This window comes from Pseudorca crassidens, chromosome 9, assembly GCF_039906515.1.
Source record: "Pseudorca crassidens isolate mPseCra1 chromosome 9, mPseCra1.hap1, whole genome shotgun sequence".
In the NCBI taxonomy this organism is placed as follows: Eukaryota; Metazoa; Chordata; class Mammalia; order Artiodactyla; family Delphinidae; genus Pseudorca; species Pseudorca crassidens.
In genome coordinates, this window is record NC_090304.1 from 5,721,118 (window position 1) to 5,749,041 (window position 27,924).

General features: G+C 60.0%; 3 protein-coding genes and 1 long non-coding RNA gene across 9 annotated transcripts; 2 read left to right on the plus strand and 2 right to left on the minus strand.

Moving 5' to 3' along the window:
- Positions 1-1,904: 1,904 nt before the first annotated feature.
- On the minus strand, positions 1,905-9,400 carry TBC1D10C (TBC1 domain family member 10C). Of its 2 annotated transcripts, none has more exons than XM_067748100.1 (10): positions 9,352-9,400; positions 7,330-7,508; positions 6,482-6,581; positions 6,149-6,256; positions 5,956-6,062; positions 5,612-5,726; positions 4,855-4,920; positions 4,541-4,730; positions 2,891-3,045; positions 1,905-2,591 (listed from the first exon to the last, which is right to left on the minus strand). In XM_067748100.1, the coding sequence occupies exons 2-10, from the start codon at positions 7,503-7,505 to the stop codon at positions 2,244-2,246; spliced, it is 1,365 nt and encodes a 454-aa protein (XP_067604201.1). In that variant the 5' UTR covers positions 7,506-7,508; positions 9,352-9,400; the 3' UTR covers positions 1,905-2,243. The 2 variants fall into 2 exon arrangements, with proteins under 2 accessions (XP_067604201.1, XP_067604202.1); XM_067748101.1 differs by lacking the exon at positions 9,352-9,400 and adding an exon at positions 7,741-8,587.
- On the plus strand, positions 8,717-12,039 carry PPP1CA (protein phosphatase 1 catalytic subunit alpha). The gene is made up of 7 exons (XM_067748111.1): positions 8,717-8,876; positions 9,395-9,526; positions 9,680-9,910; positions 10,522-10,626; positions 11,071-11,294; positions 11,377-11,511; positions 11,593-12,039. Exons 1-7 carry the CDS (start codon positions 8,822-8,824, stop codon positions 11,701-11,703), a joined length of 993 nt encoding a protein of 330 aa, XP_067604212.1. The 5' UTR covers positions 8,717-8,821; the 3' UTR covers positions 11,704-12,039.
- On the minus strand, positions 11,817-18,591 carry RAD9A (RAD9 checkpoint clamp component A). 5 transcript variants are annotated; one of them, XM_067748106.1, is made up of 11 exons: positions 18,428-18,591; positions 18,270-18,340; positions 17,690-17,818; positions 17,123-17,237; positions 16,936-17,035; positions 14,352-14,458; positions 14,152-14,261; positions 13,998-14,062; positions 13,770-13,907; positions 12,852-13,059; positions 11,817-12,763 (listed from the first exon to the last, which is right to left on the minus strand). In XM_067748106.1, the coding sequence occupies exons 1-11, from the start codon at positions 18,459-18,461 to the stop codon at positions 12,668-12,670; spliced, it is 1,173 nt and encodes a 390-aa protein (XP_067604207.1). In that variant the 5' UTR covers positions 18,462-18,591; the 3' UTR covers positions 11,817-12,667. The 5 variants fall into 5 exon arrangements, with proteins under 5 accessions (XP_067604207.1, XP_067604211.1, XP_067604208.1 ...); XM_067748110.1 differs by having other exon boundaries at positions 14,152-14,458; positions 18,428-18,590; XM_067748107.1 differs by lacking the exon at positions 18,428-18,591 and having other exon boundaries at positions 14,152-14,458; positions 17,433-17,818; positions 18,270-18,290.
- An 85-nt stretch (positions 18,592-18,676) lies between these two features.
- LOC137229904 (uncharacterized) lies at positions 18,677-22,956 on the plus strand. Its single transcript, XR_010945901.1, has 2 exons — positions 18,677-19,141; positions 20,938-22,956. It is a non-coding gene; the product is annotated as an uncharacterized lncRNA (long non-coding RNA).
- Positions 22,957-27,924: the final 4,968 nt, after the last annotated feature.

The window sequence follows — 27,924 nt, forward strand, 5'->3', positions numbered from 1 at the left end:
GTGCACAGGAGCCATAGGGGGCTAGCGCAGCCCTGTGGGAACAGCGTGTGTAAAAAAGCGTTCCGACAAGGAGGGAGATGGTCGTCTTTTGGTCTGACCCCTTGGCTCAGGCTTCCCAGATGGATGGTTGATAACGGGACCTGCAGAAGGACTGCCCAGAAAATGCTTCCCTCAGTAGACAAGGCAGTGACTCAGCCCCAGCTAGAGAGGCCCCTGCTGGAGACCACCTGCCCCAGGGTCTATATCCAGGGGGAACGACTACCATATGGCCTCTCCTTCAGACTCAGCAGCCCTGGTGCCAAGGCTGCTGCTTTCCTGCTCCTCTACCTTCCCAGCAGAAGAGCTGAGCGCACGGAGGGCAGGGAGTGCAGGGCAAATCCCATAGACTCCCTGCAGGGTCCCCCACCTACCTGCTCCCAGCAGAGAGTCCATGAGACACCCGCCCTAAGTCTAAGGCGTGGTCTAGCTGGCTCTGCCCCCCACTGTGATCCTGGGCTGGGCACTCAACCTGGCCATCTCCCCCTTCTCTAAAGAGGCTCTCAGTGCCACCTGCAGAGAGAGGGTGGGGGGGTCTGAGAAAGGGTCCGTGAACTGCAGGGGACTGTACTATTATTAAGCTCCAAGTACGCTAGTGGGGTGGGGAGTGGGGAGGGAGGGCTCAGGAAGCTCTCTTTAACTCACAGGAGCCCAGCCCCTGGCCCACACTCAGAACCCAGGCTGGGGCGAGACTGGGGCAGTGGGAGAGACAGCAGCCCCAGGATGGCAGAGGGAGGTGGGTGTCAGGTTCGTGGCTGTTGATGCGGGGGTAGCGGTGAACCTTGGGTCTGCCCAGGGCAGCAAAGCTTTGGCCCAGTTGCCTCCCCTCCTGAGCCTTAGTTTCCCCCCAGGTAAACTTCAGCTCTGGGTCTGGACCTCCGTGAGTCCCTCCTTCAGGGAGTGGGATGGTCTGCCCAGGACCCAGGGCCTGGCCAGTCACACAGTCAGTGCACAAGAGTATATGTGGAGGGGGCGTGTTCCTGCAGCCGTGGCCCTGTCACCAGATCTGAGGGTGCCAACACTCCAGCTCAGCCACTGAGAAGGATGGATCAAACGCTCCACCATTGCGACTTCCCTGGCGGTCCAGTGGTTCAGACTCCGGCACTTCCACTGCAGGAGGTTCAGGTTGGATCCCTGGTCAGGGAACTAAGAACCCACTCCACCATTTAAGTGGGACTGCAGACACTTTCTCCGGGTACTCCCCCTCCCCCTCCCCCCTTCAGGGGAGGGCACCCAAGGAAGCAGGAAGGCAGGGCACTGGGAACGGGCCCTGCAGGAACATAAGCCTACATCAGAACCAGCCCCGTTGTCCTGGCGATGGCTCCTGTCCCAGGCACCTCAGGTGCCCACGGGGGCAATTAGCGAGTGTGGGAGGAGTTTCCACAGTGGCAGTCCCCAGGGGGTGCGGCTGGGGCTTAGGCAGGGGGCAAGGGCTGGCAGGCCCTTCCTCCTTTGTCCGGGCACACTAGGCCTTTGTTCTCAGCGGGCTCTCTCTGAGGACGGGACCAGGACCATGGGTGGGGGGCGAACTTGCCTTAGAGTGCCCACAGCCCTGGGGGGAATCCTGAACCAGCAGGGAGAGGGAGCAGAAGAGGGGACAGAGTCCCACTTCTGGGCCCAGCATCCACTTGGGGAGACCACCTCCCCCAGGTGCAGAAGCCTTCCCTGACCCCAAGAGGCTGGGCACTGCAGCTTACCATTGGCTCCTGGTGCTGGTGAAGACCTTCCAGCAGCCAATGGGCAGCCTCAGTGAGCCCTGAGGCGCCAGGGCTGGGCTCGGAGGGGCGGGGCTGTGAGGGGAGTGAGGGTTGGAGGGGAAGGAGCCACTGGTCCGGGGTTGATGCTGGAAGGCGTTCCATCTGATTGCATACGGGCTTCTGCTCAGACTTTATTCCAGGCCTCCCCAGGAGCCTTCGGGTCCCCTAAGCCCAGCCTGTGCCCCTAACCTCACCCTCCTTCAGCGCCAGCTTGATGCTTGCAAGGGCCCAGGCACCAGGACAGCTCCGTGGGCGGATGATGGGCCTGGGTCCTCAAAACCTCACTCTCTCACCTTCCTTCATCCTCGAGCCTGACACAGTCCACGGGAAAGAAGCTGAGGCATCCATCCCGGCTGTAAAGTGCGGTGCCTACTTGGAGGCTGGCATCCACCGTTCAGGCAATTGGGGTTGGGGGACCCTGAGTCTCTGGTACCCTCAGAAGTGGGACCTTCAGAATCGGGTGTCCAGGGAGGAGGTGGAGCCTCGATGAGACCTGGCGGGGCTCTCGATACGGGGGGCCCTGGACCGAGTCAGCAGCCCGTGGAAAGTCTTGCCTCGGGTCTGGGGCTTGCGCCGCGGCGGCCTGGGCTCCTCCGGGGGCTGAACCACGATGCGGGGCACCTCGGGCCTCGTGGCTCCCCAGGTTCCTGCCAGCTGCTGGGCCTCAAAGATGGCTTGGGCCCCAGGCAGGCGGGCCTGCGGCCTCGGGGGTGGCCCAGATGCCGACGCGGGCAGCTGGGCCAGCTGGGCCTTGATCTCCCGCTGCAAGTCCTGTTCGGACAGGGCCACGCTGTGCACCTGTGGGGAGCAGTTGATACTGAATCTGCCTGGCCTGGGGGAGGGCAGGAAGCGATGAGATCCCTGTGGGGCGGGCAGGACACAGCCGCAGGAAGTGGCTGAGGGCTGAGGGGCTGACAGACAAAGAGACTAAAGGAGCCACCGAAAGCCACTTGAGGCCTGGGGTTTCCACATTCTCTGCTGCTCAGAGGACAAGAACTGAGCCCCGGTTCTTACTCTGACTTCCCCCTCTGGGACTCAGTTTCCGCAACTGTGCAGGGGGGCTGGGCCATTGCAGAGGGCAGGCAAGGGGCACCCACCTGGGGCATGAAGACCTCCTCCTGCAGCTGGGTGGGCGGGATGGCTCGAAGGGCGCCGAGCGTCTCCAGGAGCCCCGGGCAGGCCAGGCGCTGTTCAGTGGTGCCCAGTGCCAGGCGTACCAGTGTCAGACCCACGCGGAACAGCACCTTCACACCTGCAGGCCGGGGGCTCACTCAGTTGGGGGGCCAGCCCTGGGCTTCCTCAGTCTGCACCTGAACCTGCCCTCAGCCAGACTCCTTCCACCCTCCTGCAGCTCTGCTGCCGTGACCCAATGACTGAGAGCACGGTGGCAATCTGAGAGCTCTGGCCAGCATGTCTCAGCGGCCACAGACACTTGTGGGCAGAGCAGCCTGCCAGGAGCCAGGGGCTACTGAACGCCTCACGCCAAGCCTTCTCATTCTGGGCCTCAGCTCCTCGTCCCTCCAAGGAGGGGCTGGGTGGTGACGTGAAGGCCTTTCCAGCTCAGACCTGTGGGCTTCTGATTCTAGAAAGATTCTAGCCAGAACTCCTCACCTCTAAGCCAAGAACATAGGACACACATGCACACAAACACGCACACACGCACACACACACATGGGTGTGACCTTGGGCCTGTTCCTGGAGCCTCAGAATTCCTTCCTGGTAGCCTCGGGTCTGCTGAGAACAGCAGTCAGGGGACCAGCGAGGTCTGGTGACAACTGTGACTTGTAAAGGGACAGCAGCGACTACTAACGGTGTCACCGTTATGAAAGGGAGCCTGAGGCAGAGGGCAAGGGTAGCTCAGCCACCCTGACGGGGGGCCCTGCCCTGCCCCGCCCTCGAGGTCTGAGTCTGCAGGGGAGGCCATGTAGATGGCAACTTGGACACCCGTGGCCAGAGCTCTAAGCCAGCCTGAAGCCAACTGGGCATACAGCAGGTGCTCAATAGATGTACTGATTGATTTCTACCATTTTTTGGTCCAACCACCCTGCTCTTGGCCTGGCACTTCTCCCATGTCTGCACCCCCACGTCAGTCGTCTGTAGCCTGGCCTCTCCGCCTCCACACTGGCCCTGCAAGTTTGCCTCTTCCATAGAGCAGCCGCGAGCACCTTTAAACTCTCCTCCTGCCGCCCCCCTACACTCTGGCACATCCTTTGTTTTATTTCCTTCACAGAACTTCTGACAATCTATAAATATCTTGTTAATTTAGTACCGTCGCCTCCCATCCCCACTTCCACCAGAATGTAGGTCTCACTCACTCAAGTGGCCCTGGCTTCCGGAGCAGCGCTGGCCTCCGAGAGCGCTCACCAGGGCCCGTGGGGCTCCATCGGCCATGCCCCCACTGTGCCCGCTCCCTGAGCTGGCTCACTGCTGTGATCTCTGCAGCGCCCCCCGACTCCAGCCCTCCCCCAAGCAGATGGTGCCCTCCCTGTGGTGGTCTCACTGCTGGGGGTGGGGGCTATCATTCATAACATTGGTGATCCGTGGCCAAGGGCTGGGCCGTTTCCCCAGAGCCACAGGGCGCTGTCACCCTCAGCACACCCCAGCACCCAGACCCCAGACCAGGACTGGCAGTGGCGGTGGGGCAGAGCAGAGCTGGCACCCTCATCCCCTCTGCACACCAGGCACCCGAGGCTTCCGGCCCCAGTTCCCACGCCTGCCCCCGCCCACCTGGCCAGCCACACACTCACCCTCACTAAGGAAAGCGTCCCAGACACGCAGCACCGTGGGGAAGGGCAAGGAGCGGGCGAAGAGGCACAGGAACCACTCGGGCAGGTAGAGCAGGGGCCCAACGCCCACCTGCTGCAGGTGCTTGTGCACACGCGGGAGCAGCCGCCGCAGCAGGGCCGTGAACACCTCGGCGTCCAACCGTACACCCTCCTGTGGCCACTTCCGTCAGCATCTCCACTCCCGGTCCCCAGGTCCCCACCCAGTCCCCAGGCCCCTCCCCACCCCCCGCCCAGGCCCTCCCCCTGTGCCCTCTGGCCCCATCCCAGCCTCTCACCATATGGGGCCCGTAGTAGCCAGGGAGGTAAACCTCGCAGATCTGTACCAGGCACCAGAAGGCCTCCTGGGGGCGGGCACAAGCCTTGAGTGCCCACCGCAGAGGGGGCCACGGAGGGGACCACAGGGCGGGGGAAAGGGGTGCAGGGGAGGGTCTGGACACCATCTGGGGTGACTCTGGAGCCAGGAGCCTGGACTCAGTGCTGGGGCTGGTAAGGAGGGGCAGGTCTTACCAAAAAGCTTCCTGTTGCCCAGATAGAGGCCAACAAGGGGTGTAGGGAGTTGGAAGTCACAGGGCTCAGGGGGTTGAATTTGAGGGTCACAGGGTAGGGGCTCACTGGTCAAGGCTAGGGAGGGTCCCAAAGTTCAAGTCTTGGGTTCTTGGGGTCACTGGGGTCAGGGATCATGGTCACAGGGTTCAGAATCAGAAGTCATGAGGTCAAGGTAATAACAACCAGACTCCTAGATCATTGGGGCAAATGTCAGGGCTCAGGGTTCCATGTTCCTGCAGTCAAGGTCGTTGGGTTTGAAGGTCGCTGAGGTTGGTGGTCATGAGGCCCTGGGTCACTCACTAGGACAGGTTTGGGTAGGAGTCAAGGATCCCAGGTCCCTGAGGCCAGAGTTCCTGGGGATGGAGGGGTCATGGGTCCAGGGCACAGGATTACTAGGTCCCTAGGTCACCAGCGTTGGGGGTCATGGATCACTGGGGTTAGGGGGTCAGGGTCTTGGGTCCCCGTAGCAGGGTTGAGGGTACTCACCTCTGGGGGCAGATACATGAGCAGCACGGCAGCCACAGGGCCCTGGGCCTGGCAGTAGCCCTGTTCCGGCCGATATAGGGTGTAGGCCTTGAGTACCTGGAGGAGCCCCTGCTGCCTGTGCCAGAAGACCCCGTTAGGGGCCAGTCCTCCGGGCATCCCTTCCCCACCCTCTGGCAGCCCTTTCCCAGGCCTCAGCCCCCTGAGGGCCTTGCTGGGTCCTCTGAGATGCAAAGATATAAAGCTGGAGCGGGGGTGGGGGGTGGGGGGGTGGGGTGGGGTGGTACTAGGCCAAAGCACCTGGGGGTTGTGGGGCTGGGGGTCCCTGGGCATCACTGGCCTCGTACCCGTGACCCTGGGGTGACACAAACATCTCATGCAGAGGGAACTGGCGGTGCAGGTCCCTGCCGATGGTCTCCATCCACTGTGGGTCCCCAGGGGCCTCAGCCAGTTCCTGTGGGTGGACAAAAAGGTGAATGTGAAGGCCCAGAGTGGTGAAGGGCCAGGGAAGGGAGGTGGGACCCCTGCCAGTTCCCTCACCTGATAAGTGTCACGGCTGTTCTGCTGACACACATGGGCCCCGCACAACAGGGGCCAGCACCGGGCCCGCAGGGCCGAGGGGATGCCTTTCCGGCACTGCATCTTTACCTGTGGGTGAGGCCAAGGGACCCCGTTAGGCCAGCCACACCAGCTTCCCCTGCTCCTGTCGGCAGGCCCCAAGCACAACCTGTCATCAGGCAAGAGCCACTTTGGGTAGCAGGGAGAAAAGGCAGGAGGTACTGGGACATGGGAGGGGTGAATTTTGCCTGGGTATGGGCCGAGGCAAAGGGGGCTGAGCCACGGAGGCCTGGGTGGGACCACTCTCCCCCTTACCTTCTTGTACCGCCGAGACATGGTTTTCTCCCAGTGTGAGGTCATCTCTACCCACTTCATCTCCCGCTGGCGGATAAGGTCTGCAGGAGGGTGACCTGGCCTGGGGACATATGGCACAGGTGTCCAGGCGCTGGGCAGCTGTTACCCAGAGCCCACATTTGCCACCCTTCATGCTACCTGGGTGAGCCTAACTCCTGGCCCTGGAGATCTCTGGGAATCTCTGGGGCGGGGTGGGGACCTGTCACCCAGGAGTTGCCAGTGGTTGTCATGGGGACAGGAAAGGATGTGGCTCCGATGTGGGTGGAAGCAGGAGAGACTGAAGGGGGTGTGTAGGTGTGTGTTGAGGGAGGGGCTTGTTGATTGTCCCCCAGGATAGGGACACAGACAAGTCATCAGGGAAGTTGGGTAGACAGAGTCCTAGACTAGAAGCCAGGAGTTGTGAGTTTGGGTCTGATTCTGTCTCTGATCTGCTGTGTGATCTTCCTAACTGTTTCTGGACTTGTCTTCCTGTCTGTACATGAGGAATGCAGAGGATTGGTGGGGGAAGAAGTGTGGGTTCTGTGATCTGGATCTGGGATTCCCAGGCCAGATTAAAAGGAGAAGAATGTTTGGCCCCAGAGGTGGGTGGAAACCCTCAGAAACTGAGAGTAAAAGAGACATACAGGAGCCACCCCCCACAGCCCTGCTAACCTTAGGATTCCATCTGGAACCCGAGAAGGGATGATAGTGGCTGAGTCCCCAGACCCGCCCAGGACCCTCGAGGTTGGACCTCACTCTAGAATTCAGCCCTCAGCTCCCACCCTTATTCCCAGCACCCCACCGCCCTACTCCATCCCTTCCCTACTTACCCTGGCTCTGCTGAGCTGCCCCCAATGAAGCCATAGCGGTCAGCCTGGCGATATGGGCCGGGCCCACTCAGCTCTGAGTCAGACCCCAAAGAGCTGGAGTCATCCTGCAGCTCACCAGGCTGCACCAGGTCCTCCCCCAGGGCCTGGGCCATGGTGCTGCAGACGCCTGATGCCATAGGCTGCAACATGTGGGGAAAGCCAACATGAGAGGCGGCTCCTAGCCAGCCTGGGGCCTGGGCTCCTATCCAGCCAGGCCCCAGCCCCAGGACCTGACTGCGTGGTCAGAGGGAGCAGATTTCAGGGTATCTCTCCAAGCCCCTTCTGTCCCCTCTTCTCTTGTGGGGTGGGGGTGGAGCATGGGCCCAGAAGTGGCAGAAAGGCCAGGCCCCTGTCCCCTGCAGCCCAGCTTACCTCCTTGCTGCACCTCACCTCCTCCTCTCACTTCCTCCTCAGCCACAGCTTCGTCAACCAGCCGGGGGGCCCCTCCTAAGTGCGTGTGGGGGGGTAGTTACCCCTTCCTGTCCCGGGCTCTTCCGGCCTGCCCCACTGGCCCTGGGCCATGGGCTCCTCCCACCATCCCGGTGGGCTGGGTGGGTGCAGGCTTGGGTTCCTGTGCTGGGTGTGATGCGGCCAGGGCCTGCCAGAGGTAGAGAGGGCAGGCTGCCTCCAGATTTGAGGTCACTGGCATGTAAAACACTCGATTCAGGGTCCAACGAGTATCATGGTGTATTTAGTGTTTGCTCTTTACAAAGTAATACTTTCAACTTGCACACAATGTAGCATTACTATGCTACTCAAAAGGCAAGGATGAGACATTACAAAAAGTAATAATTTAGCATGCACCACAGGCAGTGTGGACCAAAATGAGCTCGGAGTTCAGCAACAGGTGTCTGGATCTACCTAGCCAGTCGCCCGAGGGCCCCAGACTCAGGAGGTAGAGGTCCTCCGTGAATTCGAGGCTAACTCTTACTATCTCTGAGCCTCAGTTTCCTTTCCTGCACTTCAAGGGCTTAATCTGCACTGTTTGGGGAGACCCAATGAGTTACCAATGAGGTCACACAACCTTCCCGACCAGGACAGAAGTGGGAAGGACTGCTTAGCCCTTGAAAGAGAAAAACAACTTCCACAGTACTTCCGACCGCACCTCCTCCGAACAGCCGAGGGTAACTCAAGGGCGGAGCTAGGCTTGACCTCGCCCCATGAAGCCCCGCCCACAGGGCAGGCTCCGCCCCAGACACACGAGTCAGTCCAAGTCCGGTCCCCTGACCGAGGCCCCGCCTCCCGGGCCGCCGCGACCCCTGCGCCCTGCGTCCGGCGGAGGCGCTAGAGCGCAGGGGCAGCGGGCGGGGCGGGGAGGGGCGGGGCAGGAGGCCTAGGAGGCGGGGCGGCGAGCCGGGGCGGGCGGAAGGAGCGCCAGGCCGGAAGGAGGCAGCGGGAGGGCGGGAGGCAGGAGCGGGCCCGGAGCTGCTGGGGCCAGAGCGGCGGCGCCGCCATGTCCGACAGCGAGAAGCTCAACCTGGACTCTATCATCGGGCGCCTGCTGGAAGGTTGGCCGGGGCAGGGGAGGTGGGCGCCGGCCGCGCCCTGGTCCCCTGCCCGGCCCGGAAGTGGCGCGCGGGTGGACTTGCCCCTCCCAGGACCAGCTTAGACTGGGCGGGGACGGGCCGCGAGGTCCCGTGGCCGCAGGTGCCCCCCTTCCCAATTGCGGCGCCCCTGGGAGGTCTGGGGTTGCTCCCCTTGCCAGAGCAGGGCGGGGGCGCACGGGTTAGCCAGGGCTCTTGGGGTTAGAAAGAAATCCGAGAAGCCTAGACCCCCCAAGCAAGGGGTCCTGTGTTCTGAGGTTTTGGCAGGCCTCCGCGCACAGCAGTCCCCTTTCGAGTGTCTTGAGGGTAGTTGGGGGTCTCGTCCCTTGAGGCGGGGGTCCCAGGAGGCTGAGCAGCAACAGCTGCCCCTGGGCGAGGCGGGGCCCGGGAGGCCCAGGCGCCCCCCAGAAGTGCCTACGGGGCCACCCATGTCATCCACCCTCTTCTCGCCTGAGGGTCCTGACGCCTCATTCCACTCCCAGTGCAGGGCTCGCGGCCTGGAAAGAATGTACAGCTGACAGAGAACGAGATCCGTGGTCTGTGCCTCAAATCCCGGGAGATTTTCCTGAGCCAGCCCATTCTTCTGGAGCTGGAGGCACCCCTCAAGATCTGTGGTGAGCCCCCTGCCCAGGCCCCTTTGCTTCCTGAAAGTGGGTACCCACCACCACCAGCCAAAGTCCCTGGATCTCTCCACCCTTGAGTCCAACCCTGGGCCTGGGTTCAAGTTCAGACTGCATCTAGTGCTGACCTGGTTCTCTGGGTCACAGGCGACATTCATGGCCAGTACTACGACCTTCTGCGGCTGTTCGAGTACGGCGGCTTCCCTCCAGAGAGCAACTACCTGTTTCTGGGGGACTACGTGGACAGGGGCAAGCAGTCTTTGGAGACCATCTGCTTGCTGCTGGCCTATAAGATCAAGTACCCCGAGAACTTCTTTCTGCTCCGTGGGAACCATGAGTGCGCCAGCATCAACCGCATCTACGGCTTCTACGATGAGTGTGAGTGGGCGGAGCCTCTGGGGCTGAAGGTCGCCATTCAGTGCGACCCTCGTGTTGACCTGGTGGCTGGGGTAGCAGTGTTTGACAAACACCTGCTAGACTGAGTTCTGTGAAGGCAGGGCCAGTTCACGTCTCTCCGCCCTGCCCTCCTGGCATGGGTCCTGGCGCTCAGGAGGGACGTGGTGAATGGTTGCCGACTGAAGGGCTGCCAGCATTCTAATGCAGGGCCTTGCCTGCCGACACCCCCCTCCAGTGCATCCGTTACTTAAGCACTTAGGATGCCTGTCTGGACTGGACTCTCTTGGCCAGAAGCTGAGAGAGACCAGACCCGGTCTTGGCCTGGCTCTGCTCATGTGCAGGGGGGTGAGTGCCAACCCTGAGGTTGTTCCAGAACTGGAACTTGGGGGTTCCTGTGGACTCAGCTGCCTTAGAATTCGTCCTGGGGGGCAGTGGGGTGGGGATTGGCCCGGGGGGGGGTTCCCTTCTTGCCTTCCATTCTCTTCTCCCAGCTGTGTCTGAACAACACACAATGTGCCCTGGAAGGCCCAGAGACCCACACTGAGGGTGGGGCAGACAGGCCTTCTCGTGAGCCCTCTCCTTCCTCTGGGCAGGCAAGAGACGCTACAACATCAAACTATGGAAAACCTTCACCGATTGCTTCAACTGCCTGCCTATTGCTGCCATTGTGGATGAAAAGATCTTCTGCTGTCACGGGGGTGAGGGCGGCTCTGGGCCGCATGGCAAGGGAATGCTTGGGCAGGACGAGCCTGGCCACATCCCTGGGGGATTTGGGACAGAAGTGTTAGCTGAAGGACACATTCTCAGCCACCTGGAACAGCTCTCCCTGGAGCCCTGGTTTGGATATCACTTCTTCCACAAAGTCCCCCCGCACCCCAGCATTAGGCTGCACTCACTGTCATGTCGTGGCCTCGGTTTCTTGCGTGGAGTTTGCTTGTCTTTTTCCAGGGAGCACTGTGCTCCTGGAAGGGACAGGGACTTGAAGAGGCAGAAGGCGATGAGCTCTGCCTGTCTAGGCTCCCAGGAATCCAGGAGAGGGCGGCGGGTTGAGGGAACAGAGGCTGATTGGCAAAGGCTTCCTGGAGAAGGGAGGGCCCTTGTTTTGAGGCTTGAGGAAGTGACCTGCCCCCGGTGCCCCCCAGGCCTGTCCCCGGACCTACAGTCCATGGAGCAGATCCGGCGTATCATGCGGCCTACAGACGTGCCAGACCAGGGCCTGCTGTGTGACCTGCTGTGGTCTGACCCTGACAAGGACGTGCAGGGCTGGGGCGAGAATGACCGTGGTGTCTCCTTTACCTTCGGAGCTGAGGTCGTGGCCAAGTTCCTGCACAAGCACGACCTGGATCTCATCTGCCGGGCACACCAGGTGGGCTGGCAGCTCTGGTCTGGGTGGCAGCGGGGGCCGGGCAGCAGCACCTGCTGAACTAACTGTCCCCACCCTCGTCCAGGTGGTAGAAGATGGCTATGAGTTCTTTGCCAAGCGGCAGCTGGTGACACTCTTCTCAGCTCCTAACTACTGTGGCGAGTTTGACAACGCAGGCGCCATGATGAGCGTGGACGAGACGCTCATGTGCTCCTTCCAGGTGGGGGTGGAGATGGGGATGGAAGGGGCGGGAGGGGCCCATGGCTCAGCCCCATGAGCCTGACCAGCTTGCCTCTTTTAGATCCTCAAGCCCGCCGACAAGAACAAGGGGAAATATGGGCAGTTCAGCGGCCTGAACCCTGGAGGCCGGCCCATCACCCCGCCCCGCAACTCCGCCAAAGCCAAGAAATAGCCCCCGTGTGCCCGCCCTCTGCCCCAGACGGTGGATTGTACAGAAATCACGTAGCTGTGAGGGTTCGTGCTGGCCCCCTAGGGCCGCCCATCACAGGGAACACGGAGCCTTGGTGTATTTTTCTTTTTTTTATGAATCAATAGCAGCGTCCAACCCCCAGGGCTCCTTCCACCTGCACCTGCAGTGGCTGCAGGCAGGATCCTGGGGCTGAGGCTGCAGCTCAGGGCAGAGCAGGGCCAGATTGTGGGTCCCCAGCCTTGCTTGGCCTCAGGGCTGGCAGCCGGATCCTGGGGCGACCCATCTGGTCTCTCGAATAAAGGTCAAAGCTGGATTCTCGCCATGGCGTCTGTCTCCCTTGTCCGAAATGCCGCGCCTGGCGACCTCTTCTGCCTAGGGCCACTTGGGAGGCTTGCTGGGCATGGGGCCCGAGCGAGGGAAACACCAGCCACACGCTCAGGTCACAGGGGCCTTTGGAATTTCCAAGTCAGGGCCAGAGAGTTTTGGAAAAGCAAGCAAAACAGTGTGTGCCGGGCACAGGGGATCCCCGAGGTGTACCCAGGATCTGAGGGAGGGACAGGTCCTGGTTGGCAGAGAAGGTGGATCAGCAGGGGCCAGCAGCCCCACCGAGGTTTTTTTCTTAGGGAGGTGGGCTTAGAGAACGCAGGCCCCCAACCCTGCCGCATGGTTGGATAAAGAGGTGAGGGGCCTCCCAGCAGGTGGCAGCTCGGCACCAAGACTGGGAACAGACATGATCGACTGGGGGCCGAAGGGAGACGACAGGACCCAGGCCAGTCACAGATAGCCGAGCAGGGCCTGGGGGAGGCGGCAGGACCAGCCAGCTGAGCTCCAGCACAGCCCACCTCTACCACCCACCCTGGAGGAGAGCTGGCCCCGCCCCTGGTTGGCGCTGGGAGATGGGGAGGCTGGGGCTTCCTCTGGTCCAGTCCTCCAAGGACCTCTCAGCTCAGCCTTCCCCCTCACTGTCTTCAGCCAGCACGGGGCTGGGCCCCTGGGGAGAGTGTGCAGGGGCCAGGATGGAGCCAAAGAACAGCGAGCGGAACTGGCGAGAAAACAGAGGAAGCCAAGTGAGCTCTGGAGGCTGCTCCCTCCGCCTCCCATCCCTGCCTCCGTCTCCAGCCAGCCCCTACCTTCTTGGGTGGGGGAGTCCCAGGCACTGTGCTGGGCTCGGTGTCATCTTCCTCCTCTGAGTGGGAGCCAGGGCTACAGTGGGGCTGGAAGCCAGGTGAAAGGGAGGTGGAGGGCAGTGTCCGTGAGCTCTCACTGCCCACGGTGGTTTCCATGGCGATCATGTACGAGTCAATGTCATCAAGGGCAAAGTCGTCCAGGTGGGGCGTGCTGTAAGCAGAGACGGCTTAGCAAGGGCAGGGAGAGAAGAGGGGGAGCAGAGGCAGGGCCCCACCTTGGAGGGCTCAGCGGGTGGCTGCAAAAGCCCTGTGACCGTTGGTGACCCCGTGGTTTTATTACTTCCTGATTTGGTGGGAGGGGAGAGGATGCCTGGGGTTAAGTGGCTGCTTCCTGGAGGGGGTGGACCTGGAATCCTTTCATCAGAGTTGAGGTAGAGGCCTGAGGGAGACATCTTGGGGGCCGGTTTAGCTCAGCTGGGGGAGGGGAGCAGCAAGTTCTGTAAGCTGGGCCACCTGGGGCCCAAGCCCGTACCTTCCCAGGGGACAGGAACCGGAGCGCACTGGGGCCCAGGGACATGCTGGGCAGAGGGCCAGGCCAAACTTCCTCTGCTTAAACTACACTGGGCCCATCCTCCCCAACCCACCTGCCCTTTCAGCCACCGGCTTCCCGGCAGCCCTTTCCCTCCTTGGCCTGGGAGGAGGCTCGGAGGGGAGGCCTCAGCCAGAGAAGGAAGCCAGCCCGACCCTGGGGACACTTCCCTGGGTGGGGGGAGTCTCTGAGTACAGCTGCCCAGTAAGGTTGAGCTTGCAGGGCTGGGGCCCAACAGGAAGTGGGGGGAGGGGAGGCGCTGACGCTGGAAGCAGCAGGCTCCCCAGGGTGCACAGAGGTGGGGAGGAGGAGTGGGTGGGGAGCGCTCTCACCTGTGAGCCTGAAGCTGAGGCGCTGGCTGCTGGAGCTCCGGGGCACGCAGGTCCTGGGGGTGCGGGTCCGGCTCTGAGAGCGTGGCCAGGACAAAGTGGCCGTCTAGCAGAGAGTCCTTGATGGCAAAGATGGCTGGCCTGGCAGGTGACGGGTCCAGGCAAGGTCAAGGCCCTTTGGCTCCTGGCATCCCAGATCCCTCCCCCGCCTGTCCTGAGGCTCGGAGTTACCTGCCAGGGCCATCGAAGTAAATGCTGAGAGACAAGTTCGCTGACTCGGCAAAGCTCAGGAGCCCCTGGGAAGGGAGAGGCAGAGCAGTGAGGCCCCGCACCGGGCAGGGAGGCGCGGTGGACCGGGCAGTGAGCGCGTGGCGGGCAACCTCACCCGGAATTCCTTGAGGCAGAAAGTGATGGCCACCCCTTCCTGGGCCTGCAGCTGCTGGAAATCCTCCCCCCCGATGCTCATCTCGGTCACCATGGCTTTGACGGTGCTGTCTGTGGAGACAGCAACAGGAGGAAACCTGGGCCCTGCCCCATCCCAGCCCATCTCTGCCCCCTGCCCCAGGCCATGTCTGGCTCCCTCACCTGCCTCCTCCTGGTAGCTACGCAGGATGATCCTGTGGCCACGGCCAATCCCCAGCGTCACTTCGGCCAGCGCAGGGGGGAAGGGCAGAACAGCCTCCCCCAGGACCCTGTGAGGAGGGCACAGCATCACCCCAAGACTCAGCCCCACCCAGTGGCTTCGCTCTCAGGATCTGAGGCGGGATGGTGACACACACCAATGTCCAAAGGGAACCAGGCCAGGCCTAGCATGCCCCCAGGGAGGACAGGAGCGGGACATGGTCCCTGCCCCGTCCAAGGCTCCCAGGCTGTCGTGGGAGAAGTCCACTTGCAAGAGACGGAGCGGACAAGAGCAGAGCCCACAGAAGACAGCAGGAAGCACGGGCTGTTTGCGCTGAACCAAACCGGGCAGGCGGCACCTGGCCACCCAGGGGCGGGAGACCATCCCCACACAGTCTGCATAAATGCGGCCCTCAGGGAGAGCCCTCAGATCCTTGTCTAGAAGACACATGCCGATAAACAGTTACAGGTGAAATAACATCTGGAATTTGCCTCAAAACACTTGGGACAGGAACTGGCGTCTACTTTTATATGAATTTAAAATTGCCCATAAGAAAAAGAGAAACAGGGGCTTCCCCAGTGGCGCAGTGGTTAAGAATCCGCCTGCCAACGCAGGGGACATGGGTTCGAGCCCTGGTCTGGGAAGATCCCACATGCCGCAGAGCAACTAAACCCGTGCACCACAACTACTGAGCCTGAGTTCTAGAGCCCGCGACCCAAAACTACTGAAGCCCGTGCGCCTACAGCCCGTGCTCTGCAACAAGAGAAGCCACCACAATGAGAAGCCCGCGCACTGCAACGAAGAGTAGCCCCCGCTCACTGCAACTAGAGAAAGCCCGCGCACAGCAGCGAAGACCCAACGCAGCCAAAAATAAATTAATTAAATTTAAAAACAAGAAACAACTGCTTTTTTTAAAGTTTTTTTTTGTATTACGTCTAACAGAGACAAAATTATTTAAGTCAATAAATTTTTAAGGAATTTCACATGTTCTGATTCTTTCCACTGTCCATCACCTTAGTTCCTCCAAACTCATAATCTTCAAGATAAAATAGCCTTTTCAGAAATAAGCTGTCATGTGAGTCAGCCCCCAATTCTCTTAGCTGGGCTTCTTTGATCTCCAATGGAATATGGACACACTTCAGAATTCCCCACCTGTAATCTCTGGGATCCAATTTCCTCAAGCAATTTACTTTAGGACCATGTTTAGGGTCAGGAGGTGGATCTGCCTGGTTCTGAATTTGACACCCTCTAAAAATGTATTAGGTTCAAATCACATTCACTCCTAAGCCATCACACCCTAGAACAGTACAGATTGTTGGGATAGGCCAATACCTAAGATAAAAAAAGTCTGACTGTTTTTCCAACGATGTAGGTTTACGGAAAATGCCCCATCAGGATAGATCTCAACACAACTGCTCTTTTTAAAAAAGAAAGAGGGGCTTCCCTGGTGGCACAGTGGTTGGGGGTCTGCCTGCCGATGCGGGGGACGCAGGTTCGTGCCACGGTCCGGGAGGATCCCACATGCCGCAGAGCAGCTGGGCCCATGAGCCGTGGCCGCTCAGCCTGCACATCTGGAGCCTGTGCTCCGTGACGGGAGAGGCCGCAGCAGTGAGAGGCCCGTGTACCGAAAATAAATAAATAATAAATAAATAAAAAAGAAAGAGAAAGAAAAATCCTCAAAATACAGACCACAGATTGATTCCCTCTTTCTCTACCCAAAGGGATCCTGGGCAGTGCTGTTTCAACAGAACTCAGAAAAACAGAAAGTCAGGACCCAAATGGACCTTGAGGTTACCATGGCCTTCAGCTACCAAAAGAAAAGAAACACAAGACCTTGGGTTACTTGGATGCAAGTGGCACCCAGCGTGTGGGTGAGTGGGAGGAGAGCCAATCCCCTCTGCTCTTGTCTTCACCAGGGACCTTTGCATCTGCTGGAGTCTCCTGGGCCCTGCACAGCCCCTCTGATTCCCCAGAACAGCTCCATCTCTACAGCTGCTTATTCAGGCAGCCCTCCTGGACCAGGACTTCCCCTCCTAGCCTCCTTCCTTGGCCTCCTGCTGGGACCCCTCGAGGCTAGAGCCCAGCCAGGTAGGAAGAGAGGCTGCCCTTGAATGGGGATCATCCCAGAAGGATGACAAGGCCAGAGAAGGGTCATGAGTCCCTGAGCCACAAAAATTAAGGGACCTTCAAAGGTGTTCAGGCCAGAGAAGACTTGAGGGCAGGCCAGAGACCCGTTCTCTGACAGAGGAGTCAGGATGGGTCTGAGTGGTCAGAAAACCAAGTCAGACCTTTGAGGTGGAGAATACAGACTCCAGAAGACAATGAGGAACATGGAACAAGGGAGCACCCAGCCCCTCCTCACTCCAGCCTCTGCCCTTAGAGGAGCCAGGCAAGGACCTGAAAGCAAACCGGGTTGGATAAACTCCTTGAGGTCTACAGAAACCCTGTAGGGAAAATGAAGGAGGTGCCTTCTTAAACTGACGGTTGAGGCCCAAAGAAGGAAGAGAGAAACCTAGGCCTCAGCTTGAAACCAGGGAGCGTGCTCACCTTGCTGGGGCACAGAGCACATGGGGGCACACGGCTGGGTCGAAGACAGCCTGCAGGGACTCGCAGTCCTGGAAGGACAGGTTGTGAGTCTTCCTCACCCCTGGATGGGCAGACAGGGTCTCAGTGGGCCTCGCCAACCTCCACCCCACGCCGCAAGGACGACCTGGCCAGCCAGCTGCTCACTCACCGTATTTGCAGTACAGCTGAACTACCAGGCGGCTGCTCCTGCCATTCAGGGAGATGCAGCATTTCTCCACGGTCTTCTCCAGCATCGCCAGCGAGCGGAAGACTGACAGGAACGACTAGGCGATGGAAACACATCAGCCCAGTGCCGCGCCTCCACCAGCCAGCTCTCACATCCCCTTAGGCTCTGGCCCATCACGGGCTCAGCACTGTCACACCAGGAGAGGACCTCCCTACACACAGAAATTTACACCCTTCCAGGCCTTCGTTCATACCGTTCCCCTTGTCTGGAATGCCTTGAAAGACCTGCTTACCTTTCAAGGACCAGCTTGAATGTCACCACTCTCTGCAGGTCCCTGGCAGAATCAATTAGCCTCTCCGTATCTCCCATTACCGTACCCTGTGGATGTCCGTACTACGCCCCTGCGCTGCATTTTGCATTGGATTGCTCCTGCATATGTTTCTCTCTCCAGCTGGCACCTACTGTGTGCCTCAGAGCAAACGCACTAGTAGAGGTTCCTGGGGGGGTTCCTGGGGGAGTGCACTGCCACCGCTGAGGGAGGGGCCTCACCTTCATCAGGATCTTACAGCGCAGCGGGTCCTGACCAGGGGTGGCCGCCTGGTACTGCTGGAAGAAGAGCGGGGCAAAGAGGAAGCAGGCATAGGCCGAGCGGGAGGAGTTCACGGTCCGGAGGGAGAGCTGGGCCAGGAAAAGCAGGGAGAGGGATGCAATCACCTGCAATGTCAGGCCCAGCCCTCTGGCCGGCTTTTGCTCACACACTTGCCCTAATGTCCTCCACTTCCACCATCGTCTGCTGAATCCCTCCCTCTCCTTCCAATCAGCGGGTATCTTCTCCATGAAGCCTTCCCGGAGTGCCCCTCAGCACCGCTCCCGCAGCCAGGGCCCTACACAGCTTTCAGCGCCGACCCCACCCGCCCCCGGGCACTTCAGGGAGGGCAAATGCTCTCAATTCACACACTGGTCTGGGAAGATGACAGGGCTCAAGGTGACGTCCCAGCAACAGGGGAGGAAACTGTAACTCAGCAGACAAATCTGCCCACCGGCATCCTATCTGATGGGGGCGAGACTCGAGCCCAGGTTAGGGCTCCCTGTGGGAATCTCACCCCCCCCCAATACGGTGGCTCCTCACCCCGTCTTCCAGGGGCTCCAAGTAGAGTTCGTCCCCGATACGGGACAGGGAGTGGACGGCCTTGCCGAGCACTGCGGGGAGGAGAGGAGAAAAACACTGCTTTGCTGGCGCTTTGGGCCCTCCCATGTGCCCCCAGCCCCGGGCTGGCCCCAACTCACCCTTCACGTTGCTGCCCGTAACCAGACACTTCATGCTGCTCCCTGCTGCCGGGTTGTGAAAGGCGGCGGGCCCCGGACTGGACCCCAGCTCGCTGCTCCCCTCCGGGTCTCCCCTGCCGCCGCGGGTGCCCCGGGTTCTCTTCCCGCGCACCGCCCCCGGAAGCCCCGCCCCCGCCTCCTCATTGGGCCACACGCCTGCACCTCCGTCACGTGAGAAAAACGCTCGCCGGCTGCGCCGTCACGTGACAGAGTCCCGCTGGTGGCGGTCACGTGATCCGGGAGCGCAGGGCGCCTTCCTGGCTTGTCTCTTCGCGGGGTCCAGGGCCTCCCTCGGCCCTTCAGCGCCCCGGGTGAGCCGGGCCTGTCAGCGGGGCCCAGCGCGGCTGCGCGCCCGAACGCAAGGCGCTCAAAGAGCGTGGGGAAGCGAATCCGGAGATGTGCGGGCGAGCCCGCCTGGGTCACTAATTTAGAACGGATTTTCTGGGCGTCTGTCGTGGGTACGGGGTCGAAGGCAGACCGTCGCACCCAATCCGAGCCGGGGACACGCACAGAAGCAGCAACCACTGGCACTAAAAAGAAATTAAAGCACGTTGCGGCAGGATCCCGGGGTGGGAAGTGGCTGTTCGCTCTGGCTTCGAGGATCCTGCGTTGATCCCGAAGAAGAGAAGATTCTCCGGACAGAAAGGGGTAGAAGGGTGTGGCTGGCAGGGGAAGGTGAGAGTAAAGGCTCAGCGGTGCATGGGGCTTTGCCCCCGTTGGGAGGGAAGTGGGTCTGTGAGAGGAGGGGTGAGCGCTGCCAAATGAGGAGGGTCACTAACGGGAAGGGCTGGAAACGTTTTCTGAGGTTAGACGCATGCGTATGTGGCCCTTTGAAAAACGACCAAGGGACTGTGCCGAAGGAGGGGCTTCATCGGCGGGCAGGTCTTCCCCTAGCCCTGGGCCTCGGTCCTCCGCTGCGTGAACTGGAAGGGAAGTCCTGGAGGGGCTCCCTGACCTCTAGTTCCCTGCAGCACCCAGTGTGCTTTGAAGGGCCCTGGGCACCACTGCGTTCCTTTAGGGCCCATCTGGACTTGCCCCTCTGGTACTGTCCCCAGTGAGGAGGCCATGTTTGTCTGTGGGCCCCTTGCCCTCCTGCTCCTGGCCTGCAGTCCTGGACCCCACTTTGTTTCTTCCTCTCCTTGCCCTCAGCTCCACTCCCTCACCAAGTTTCCCTGGAGCACTGGGAGAGGTTATTCTTGCCTTTTAGCAGGGTCTGTGTAAATGGTACTCCCTCTACCCAGGCTTTAGGTCAGTAAACCTGGAGTCATCCTTGACCCCATGCTCTCCCGCACCCTACATACTGCAAGCCTCCAGCGAGCCCTGACTGCTCTGCCTCTCAAACAGATGGCAACTTCGTCCTTTTCTCCCATGTCCACTGCCATCGTCCTGGCTCAGGCCACCATCATCTCTCACCCGAATGACTGTGGGAGCTCCCTGGGTGGTTCCCTGTCTCCTCCAGTCCACTCTCCAAGCAGCATCAATGTGACCTTCCTAAAATGTAAACTGTGTCACGCCCCTCCCTGGTGTAGACCCTGCAGTGGTTCCCAACTACTATACTTGCCGTCAAATCTAAACCCCTTGGGGATTCCGTGGCAGTCAGTGGTTAGGACACCGCACTTTCACTGCTGAGGGCATGGGTTCAATCCCTGGTCGGGGAACTAAGATCCAGCAAGCCGTGAGTCCTGGCCGCCCCCCCCCCAAATTCTAAACCCCTTACCCCAAACCTGCAGGAAGGAGCGGGCCCCACCCATCTCTCCACCTGTCTGTGGCCTTCCTGTGCATCAGAACTGGCCCCATCAGTTCCCTGAACGAACCACATCCTTTTCCACCTTGGGATCTCTGTAAAGCTGTCCCCACTACTTGGAACGCTCTTTCCTCTTCTCATAGGCTGGCGCCTTCTCTTCCTAGGGCTCAGCTTCAGTTGCCCATCCTCAGATAGGCCTTCTCCTCTTCCCCCTCCACCCGCCACCCCCCACCCTGCATTGTCTAGCTAAGCCCTTGCTCTGGGTTATCCACAGCACTTCTCCCAACTCAACATTATTTCATAGTGTCTACTTCTTTAATGCCCCTAGTTATGTCAGCTCCATGAGGGCAGGGACCTAGTCTGTTTTGTTTGTTACTGTATCCCTCTACCTCCCGCAGGGCCTGGCCCTCAGCAGGTGATCAGTAAGTATGCGTTCAGTGAATAGGTGTGTGACCCAAGTGTAGCCGAGTTGCCTCTGGTTCCCTCGTAGCACGTAGCATGGTGCTGTGATGAAAGGAAGAAAACTTCCAGCCTCTGCCCACAGTCCAACCCTTCCATGAACAATAGCTGTCCCCCCACATTCTGTGCAAACCCCTGCCCCCCAAGGAACCTAGCATTCGTTATTCTCTTCCTTACTTTCCTCCTTCTCTCTGGATCTCGTCCTCTCTCTTTTCATTCCAGTGAAAATCAGCAGAGCCTTCATGGCTTCTCCATCTCTTCCCCACAGCCATTGCCGGAGCAGCCCAGCTGGAACAGAAGATAGATGCCAAAGCTCCCTGGAAGGCAGGGAGGGGAAGGTGTGACTAATCGCACACCCGTGTCTCTGCCCCTGACACCTATGGGACCAGTAGGGTCCTGTGGCATCGAGGTCGTTGGAGCAAGGCCCCGGGGGAAGGGAGAGGGAGATGTAAACGCTTTAGGACTTTCTCTTTTTTTTTTTAATATTTATTTATTTGGTTGCACCAGGTCTTAGTTGCTGCGGGCGGGCTCCTTAGTTGAGGCATGTGAACTCTTAGTTGCGGCGTGCATGTGGGATCTAGTTCCCTGACCAGGGATCGAACCCAGGCCCCCTGCGTTGGGAGCACGGAGTCTAATCCACTGCACCACCAGGGAATTCCCAACGCTTCAGGACTTTTGATGAGTCTTTCTTCCACTGCACGCACACACCTGCCAAAAGTTGGGAAGCACCTGACCCTTCTGAAGGGTTCAGACACAAGAAAAGAGCCCAGAGCCAGGACTCGGGAGTCCTGGGTCTCTGGTCTGTGCTTCAACGATGACTTGCTGTGTGACTTTGGGCGAGTCCCTCCTGTCTCTGCGGCTGTACAGTGTGGTTGGTGGCACGAGATACTCACTGAGGTCCCTTCCCACCTTGACGTGCTGTGATCCCGAGGGGGCCCTTCGGCTTCCCTGAGCCCCTCACCTAGCCGCAGCTCTGGAGAGGAGCTGGAATTGGCAGGCCTGCTTCCCCCAGGCTGTGGGGCTGGAAGGGAGCTTTCCCATCGGAGGCCAAGCAGCCTCTCCAGGCTTGCAGTTGGCGTAGCCGAAAAGGCCCTTCAGGTCCAGAAGGGAGAACACACAACGGCGGACGAGGACCTTGCGACTCTAGCCCTGCTACAGACAGCCTCAAGCAAGTCGAGGCCCTTCTCTGAGCCTGTTTCCTCCTTGATAAAATGAGGGGGTTGGATGAGATGCTCTCTCAAGATCCTTTCCAACCCCACATTCTTACAGTCTTCGCCATACCCCACAGTAGAGGTGGTCTCCTTCAAGTACACAAGTATGTGATTGTGTGTGTGTGTGTGTGTGTGTGAATATCAGGGGTGGATATGGAACGGATGAAGGTGGTTACCATTTCAAACTTTTAAACTAATTTTCTGTCTGGAAATATCTTCCGTTCAACCACCGCTTCTCACTCAACTAGTTACGTTTGAAATCGCAGAATCCTCAGAGCTCAGTAATTCGTTCATTTAACACGTGTTAGACACGCTTTCCTGAGTGTAGGAAAGAAAGCACACGACGAAACTCCCTGCCCTCGTGGGCTTCCACTCGACTGGAGAGAGACAAACCAGAGGGCCTGACTGTGCCAAAGCCTCTGGCAGAGCCTGCTGGGCTGCACACACGGGAGACGGGATTTGCCTGGTGACTCTGGGGTTGCCGAGTGGGTAAGGGAGCTCTGAGCTGCTGGGGGCACTGAGCTGGCGGGGGCACTGAGCTGGTGGGGCTCTACTTGCCCACCTATCATGCCTTTGTGGCACACCAGGTGCCTCGAGCCCCCAGAGGCAAGCCCTGCCCGGGCCTTTCTTGTTCACTGGCATTTCTCCCAGCAACCAGAACAAGCCTGGCACATAGCAGTGGTTTAATAAACAGGTCAGATGCCCCAAGAGTATAGGGTTCAGAGAGGTTACAAGACTTGAAGCCAGGGACTTCCCTGATGGTGAAGTGGTTAAGAATCCACCTGCCAGTGCAGGGGACACGGGTTCGAGCCCTGGTCTGGGAAGATCCCATGTGCCGCGGAGCAACTAGGCCTGTGCGCCACAGCTACTGAGGCTGCACTCTAGAGCCCGCACGCCTAGAGCCCGTGCTCCGCAACCAGAGAAGCCACCCCAAGGAGAAGCCCGCACATCGCAACCAGGAGTAGCCCCTGCTCGCCGCAACTAGAGAAAGCCTACGTGCAGCAACGAAGACCCAACACAGCCAAAAAAAAAAAAAAAATTATTAAAAAAAATAAAGCCCTTAGTTCACACGGTCAGTGTTGCTGTTACTGGGATTGCTGTGTCCTAGCACCCCCATCTCTGGAGTGACCCCCTCATGGTATTCTGGGGTCAGGACCAGGGACAAAATACATCACCAGCACGGACGAAGCCAGGGTGAATCCATTCTAGGAAGTGAGAGGGAAATCCCCCCACAGAAACATTACAGAGGAAAGTTCTGGAGGCCAGGAACTGGAAAATACTCAGAGAATTAGGGTTGGGGTAAAAGTCAGCCCCAAGAAGAGGCGTGGGTGTAGGCAGGGCTGCATGCCGCCCCTTGATTCTGGGCCCCCGGTGTGCCCTCTGCCGCACCAGCTAACTGGAGGCTGCCATGAGGTAATGGCTGTGCCCGCACTGCTAGGCTCCAGGCACAGGTCAGAGACCAGGTCCCTTCAGACTGCAGGGCTGAAGGTGGAGGGAGATGGGATGGAATTTTTAAACCTGCAGATGGGAAGGGGAAGCTCAGGCTTGTTCACCAAAACCTGGCATGCTGGAGTTACAGGGCCCCCTTGGAGCACAAGTGAGGTAAGTTTAGGACAAACGAAAGGCAGCGTGCTTCACCCAGCAGGGGAGGACTCCGATGGAACTCATTACCCCGAGATGCGGTCTTGGCTGGAAGTATAAATAGCTTCACAAAAGGTTTAGATAAATCTGTGGTTGACAGCTCCATTCATGGGTTAGAAGGGAAGGAAGCTGTTTGTGGCCTGCGGGCCCGCAGGGAAAGCATCAGGGAGGCGACCTGGCCTCCCTGAGACCACCCCTCGGGGCCTCTGTTGGAGGCCGGCTTTGAACCGAGGGAACCTGGGCGGCAGTGTTGGTGTTCCTACAGCCTGGAGCCCAGCCTGAGTCCCCAGACCCTTTCCTCAGTGCCCCCATCCCTCGCCATCCGCTGTTTCGGGAGCCATGGGACCACCCGCTCTGGGGAAAGCGCTCTGTCCTGGCTGTCCCCTAAGGGACCAGCAGAGGGAGACAGACACCGTGTCCAGTCCCAGCTTCCAGCACAGAGACCAGGCTGGTCTGCCCTGGGGAGGGCAAGCAGGCACCCGAGGGTCCCAGCTCTGTGTCCAACACAGGGCTAGGCGCCCAGAAGGCATCCTCTCTGGCCAAGGTGGGCTTCCTACAGTGCCGGGGTGGGGGGTGGGGGGAAAGGAGAGACTTCAGAGAACTGGGGGCAGGGCGGGGATGAGGCCCCTAACTAAGAGCAGGGTGGCTCTGGAACCATCTTCCCTCTGTCCCCGCAGACCCCCAGCCCCTGGCGGGCAGGGTGTGGTCTCCGTAGGACCATGCTGTTCCGCGGGCACATACAGGAGATGCTTCAGAAAGCCTTGAGGGGGGGTGACTGAGTCCTACAGGCCCGAGTGCCAGTTCCTCCCGGCCCAGGAACCGGTTCCAGGCCAGGTGTGGTTCCCCAACTCTGGCTGCTCGGTTTCTCCCCAGCCACCCTCAAAGTCTCCCTTGACATCCCCCTGACCTCTGACCTCTCCCTTCTCGGCACTACAGCCGTTCTCACACCTGTCCGAGCTCTTGAGTCCCTGTTTCATTTAACAATGAAATTTTCATTTTGCAGCCGTCAGCGGCTGAAACCGACACGTGCTCAGGGCGCTCTGCCGAGGATCACGAGGTGGACCTCGGAAAGGAGGCTTTGGGGCCCGGCGAGCTCCTCACAGACAGATGGGGGCCGGTGCCCGGCACAGCCAGGGTGAGCTGTCTCCCCAGGTCGCTTCAGAGCTCACTGTGCCCTGTGTCCATCCTCCCCGCTCTGGCCGGCCCTCCTCCAAGACACTGACCCCCTATGAGGAAGCTGTCTGGGATGCCGAGGCAGACGCTCAGGATCGTTTATCGTTGGAGGAAAGCTGAGCGGCGGCCCAACTCCAGAACTCTCTAGAGTTCTGTGTCTGTGCCCAGTGCGGGGAGTCAGCATGGGGGTGCTGGGGACAGGCCTCAGGAAGAAGGCAGAGTGGAAAGAACAGAGTAGGTACAGACAGACAGACTTGTAGACATGGAGGCTTGCAGGGGTCGGGGCACATCCTTAGCAGAGAAGGGAGGATAGGGCCTGGAGGGCAGATAATGATAATATTTAACCTTGTCGCGTGTTAAGTGCCAGAGATTTGACTTGTGTTAACTGAGGAAGGCATCATTATCATCTCCCCTGTCTTATGCAAGAGAAAACTGAGGTGTAGAGGGGTCAAGTGGCTCTCCCAAGGTCACACAGCTGGTGAAGGCGGAGCGGCACCCTCATGTGCTGCCAAGCTCCCAGCGGTGCTGGGACAGCCCCCCAGAGGGGCCAAGTGCAGTCTGTCCTCTGACACCCACCCCCCGCCCCCGGGGCCCCTGTGGAACCCAGACAGTCTGGAGAAAGCCTGAGAAGGCTGAAGGAGGAACGCTGGCAGGAAGGAGGGGGCAGAGCGGAGGAGCGGCAGTGACTCAGCAGGGCAGGATAAGGATCCTCCTGCAGGGTAAGAGAGAGGTAACCCCGCTCCTCTGCCGGGGTGCCGGAGTCCCAGAGCCCGAGGCATGGGGTGTCCAGGGCAATGGAACATCCCGGAGAATGGCGGGGGAGCTGCTGGCGGACTGGGGTGGTGGTGGAGCCCCTGAGGGTACCCCTCCTGCCCCTGTCTTCCTCACACAGCCATCACCCTGACATCCTTGCAGACGGGGAGCCAGCCCAGGTAGGGCAGGGGAGAGGCAGGCGGCAGGACCTGGTTCCTCTCCTCGGCTGGGAGGCACGGGCTGTGGGCGCCGTTTTTCTCGGGAGGCCTGAGCTGGGCCAGGTGTAGGTGGGGGATGCAGGACTATTGCTAAGGTAGGAGGAGGCCTTTGGCCCTGGGGTTTCCGCTGACATCACAGCCAGCTCAGGGTGAGGCAAGGCCCTCTGGGCTCCTGACCCTGGAAGAAAGGGGAAAGTGCACTCCCTGCCGCCTTTCCTCCCCCTGCTGCCCTCGGTGGCCCCTGTGCCTGCACAGTCACGCTGGAGCACGCGTGCGTAGTGGCAGAGGGGCGCCCCTCCCGGGGTGCACGTCCGCGGCGGCTCGCTTTGCAGGCCACACGGTCGGTCGGGCCGTCAGGAGGTACAGCCTTGTCCTGACTCTGTGTGCAGGCAGCCGTCTGCCTTCCAGCTCAGTGCTCATTCCATGATTCAGACTCACTGCTCTGCTCGCGGAATCCACAATTCCAGCTGAGGGGACTGAAGGCTCCCAGGCTGGCACCTCTCACCGACCCAGGAGGGCCACGTGGCATGGTTGGCCCAGTTAGTCGCGTGTGGCGGGTCGCGGGCAGGAGAGCCCAGGTCTCCTGCTCCAGGCACATGGGGACTCTCTGTCCCAGAGAACGTGCTCCTGAGGAGAGAGACCAGGCGTGCCCCAGGTTAGATGCCTCATAGCCAGGGGGTGCTCTGCACGCGCTGCCGTCTCCGCATCCAGCCTCTTCTCCTTTCAAGAGTCCCTGCGCCTGCGCCGTGGGGGCAGTTAAGGGGGCGAGGTGCTCAAGGCAAACGGTCCTCAGTTCCAGCCCTGGTTCTACCTCCTGGTGTGACCTTAGACAAGCGACTTCACGTTACCAAGCCTCAGTGCCCTCGTGTGTAACATGGGGAAACTGCAGGTCTTATTTTCTAGGGTTATTGTAAGAATGGAATGAAATCATTCACAGAAAGCCTTAGCCCAGAACCTGACTCGTGGTGAGAGCTCAGTACGTTTCAACGCCTGTCATGAGTTAAGCCTGAGGCGCAAAGGAGCAGTGTGTCGCCAAGGAATGCCAGGCGTTGCAGCAGGCTGGCGGAGTCTCTGGGGCCGGCCGCTGCCTCTCCTGCCTGCGGCACAGGCCAGCCTCTGCCTCTTGACCCCAGGGCCTCTTAGGCCTCCTCTCTGTGTCCCTGGCACCTGGCACAGAGTAGGAACTCAAGGAATGTTTGGTGAACAAATGAATGAATGAGTGAATGTCCTTACTCATCTCTGTGGGCTTCTCCAATACCACACTGCTGCTCACCCACCAGGAGGGGACTGGACCAGAGGCTTCCCCGGACACCCCAGGGGTCAGGGCCCCTTCAATGCCAGTTCTGCATCTGCATGGGACATGGGGCCTTTTGGGCATATAGAGAGCCTTCCCTGGGGATGCCAGTTATGGGGGGAGGAGGGGAGGCAGGAGGGAGGGGTGGAATCCTAGCCTGTCCCTGAGCCAACACTGACTCACCCCCAGCCCCTTGGAGGGCAGCTCAGTCGTCTCTGGGTGCCAGCCCTGCCCCCTACCCAGACACACCCTTTGAGGCCTGACCTGCCACCCCCTGCGGATGGTAAGGATTGAAGTCTGGAAGGCCAGAGAGGGCATCAAAACAGCATCCTTATCAGCTCACTGATACTCCCACCATCCCATGGGAGGGGAGGCAGAGGTGGTCACAGCGCATTCCGCCAAGAGGTGGTGGGCTTGTCCCAAGGCCCGCCGCCCAATTGGAAGCCTGGCATCCTGACTCCCAGCCCTGCCCTCTGCCCTCTGCCCACGGCAGGCAGCCCCGTGACCTACGCCCTTCGGCCTGTGGTTGGCTGCCGCTGCCCCTCCTGCCATCCAGCCACATTTCCATCCAGAAGCTCCACCTCCGCCCAGAGCTCTCCTTCCCTCATCATCCTCTGATCTCAGTTTAGTAGTGTCCCTTGTCACAAGACTGTGAAATTCTTGAAGGCAGGGGTGGGTTTTCCTTGTCTCTCTGTCCTTTACGGGACCTGGCACCCAGCAGGGGCTCAGGAAATACCTGTGCAACGCTTCGTGGGACAGATGGATCTGGAGCTCAGGGGGCCAGTGTCTCCTCTAACCTCTGCCCTGCCCCCAGCAGCAATCCCAGATCGTGAGAGCTGGCAGGGCCCCAAACAAACATCCCTTTCTGAGAGCCACAGGGGTGCAGGAACTTCCCCAAGTTCCCCAGCTGGAAATCAGAGGGCAGCCACCTGTGCCCACCACCCCACAGAAAGCCTGGAGGGGCT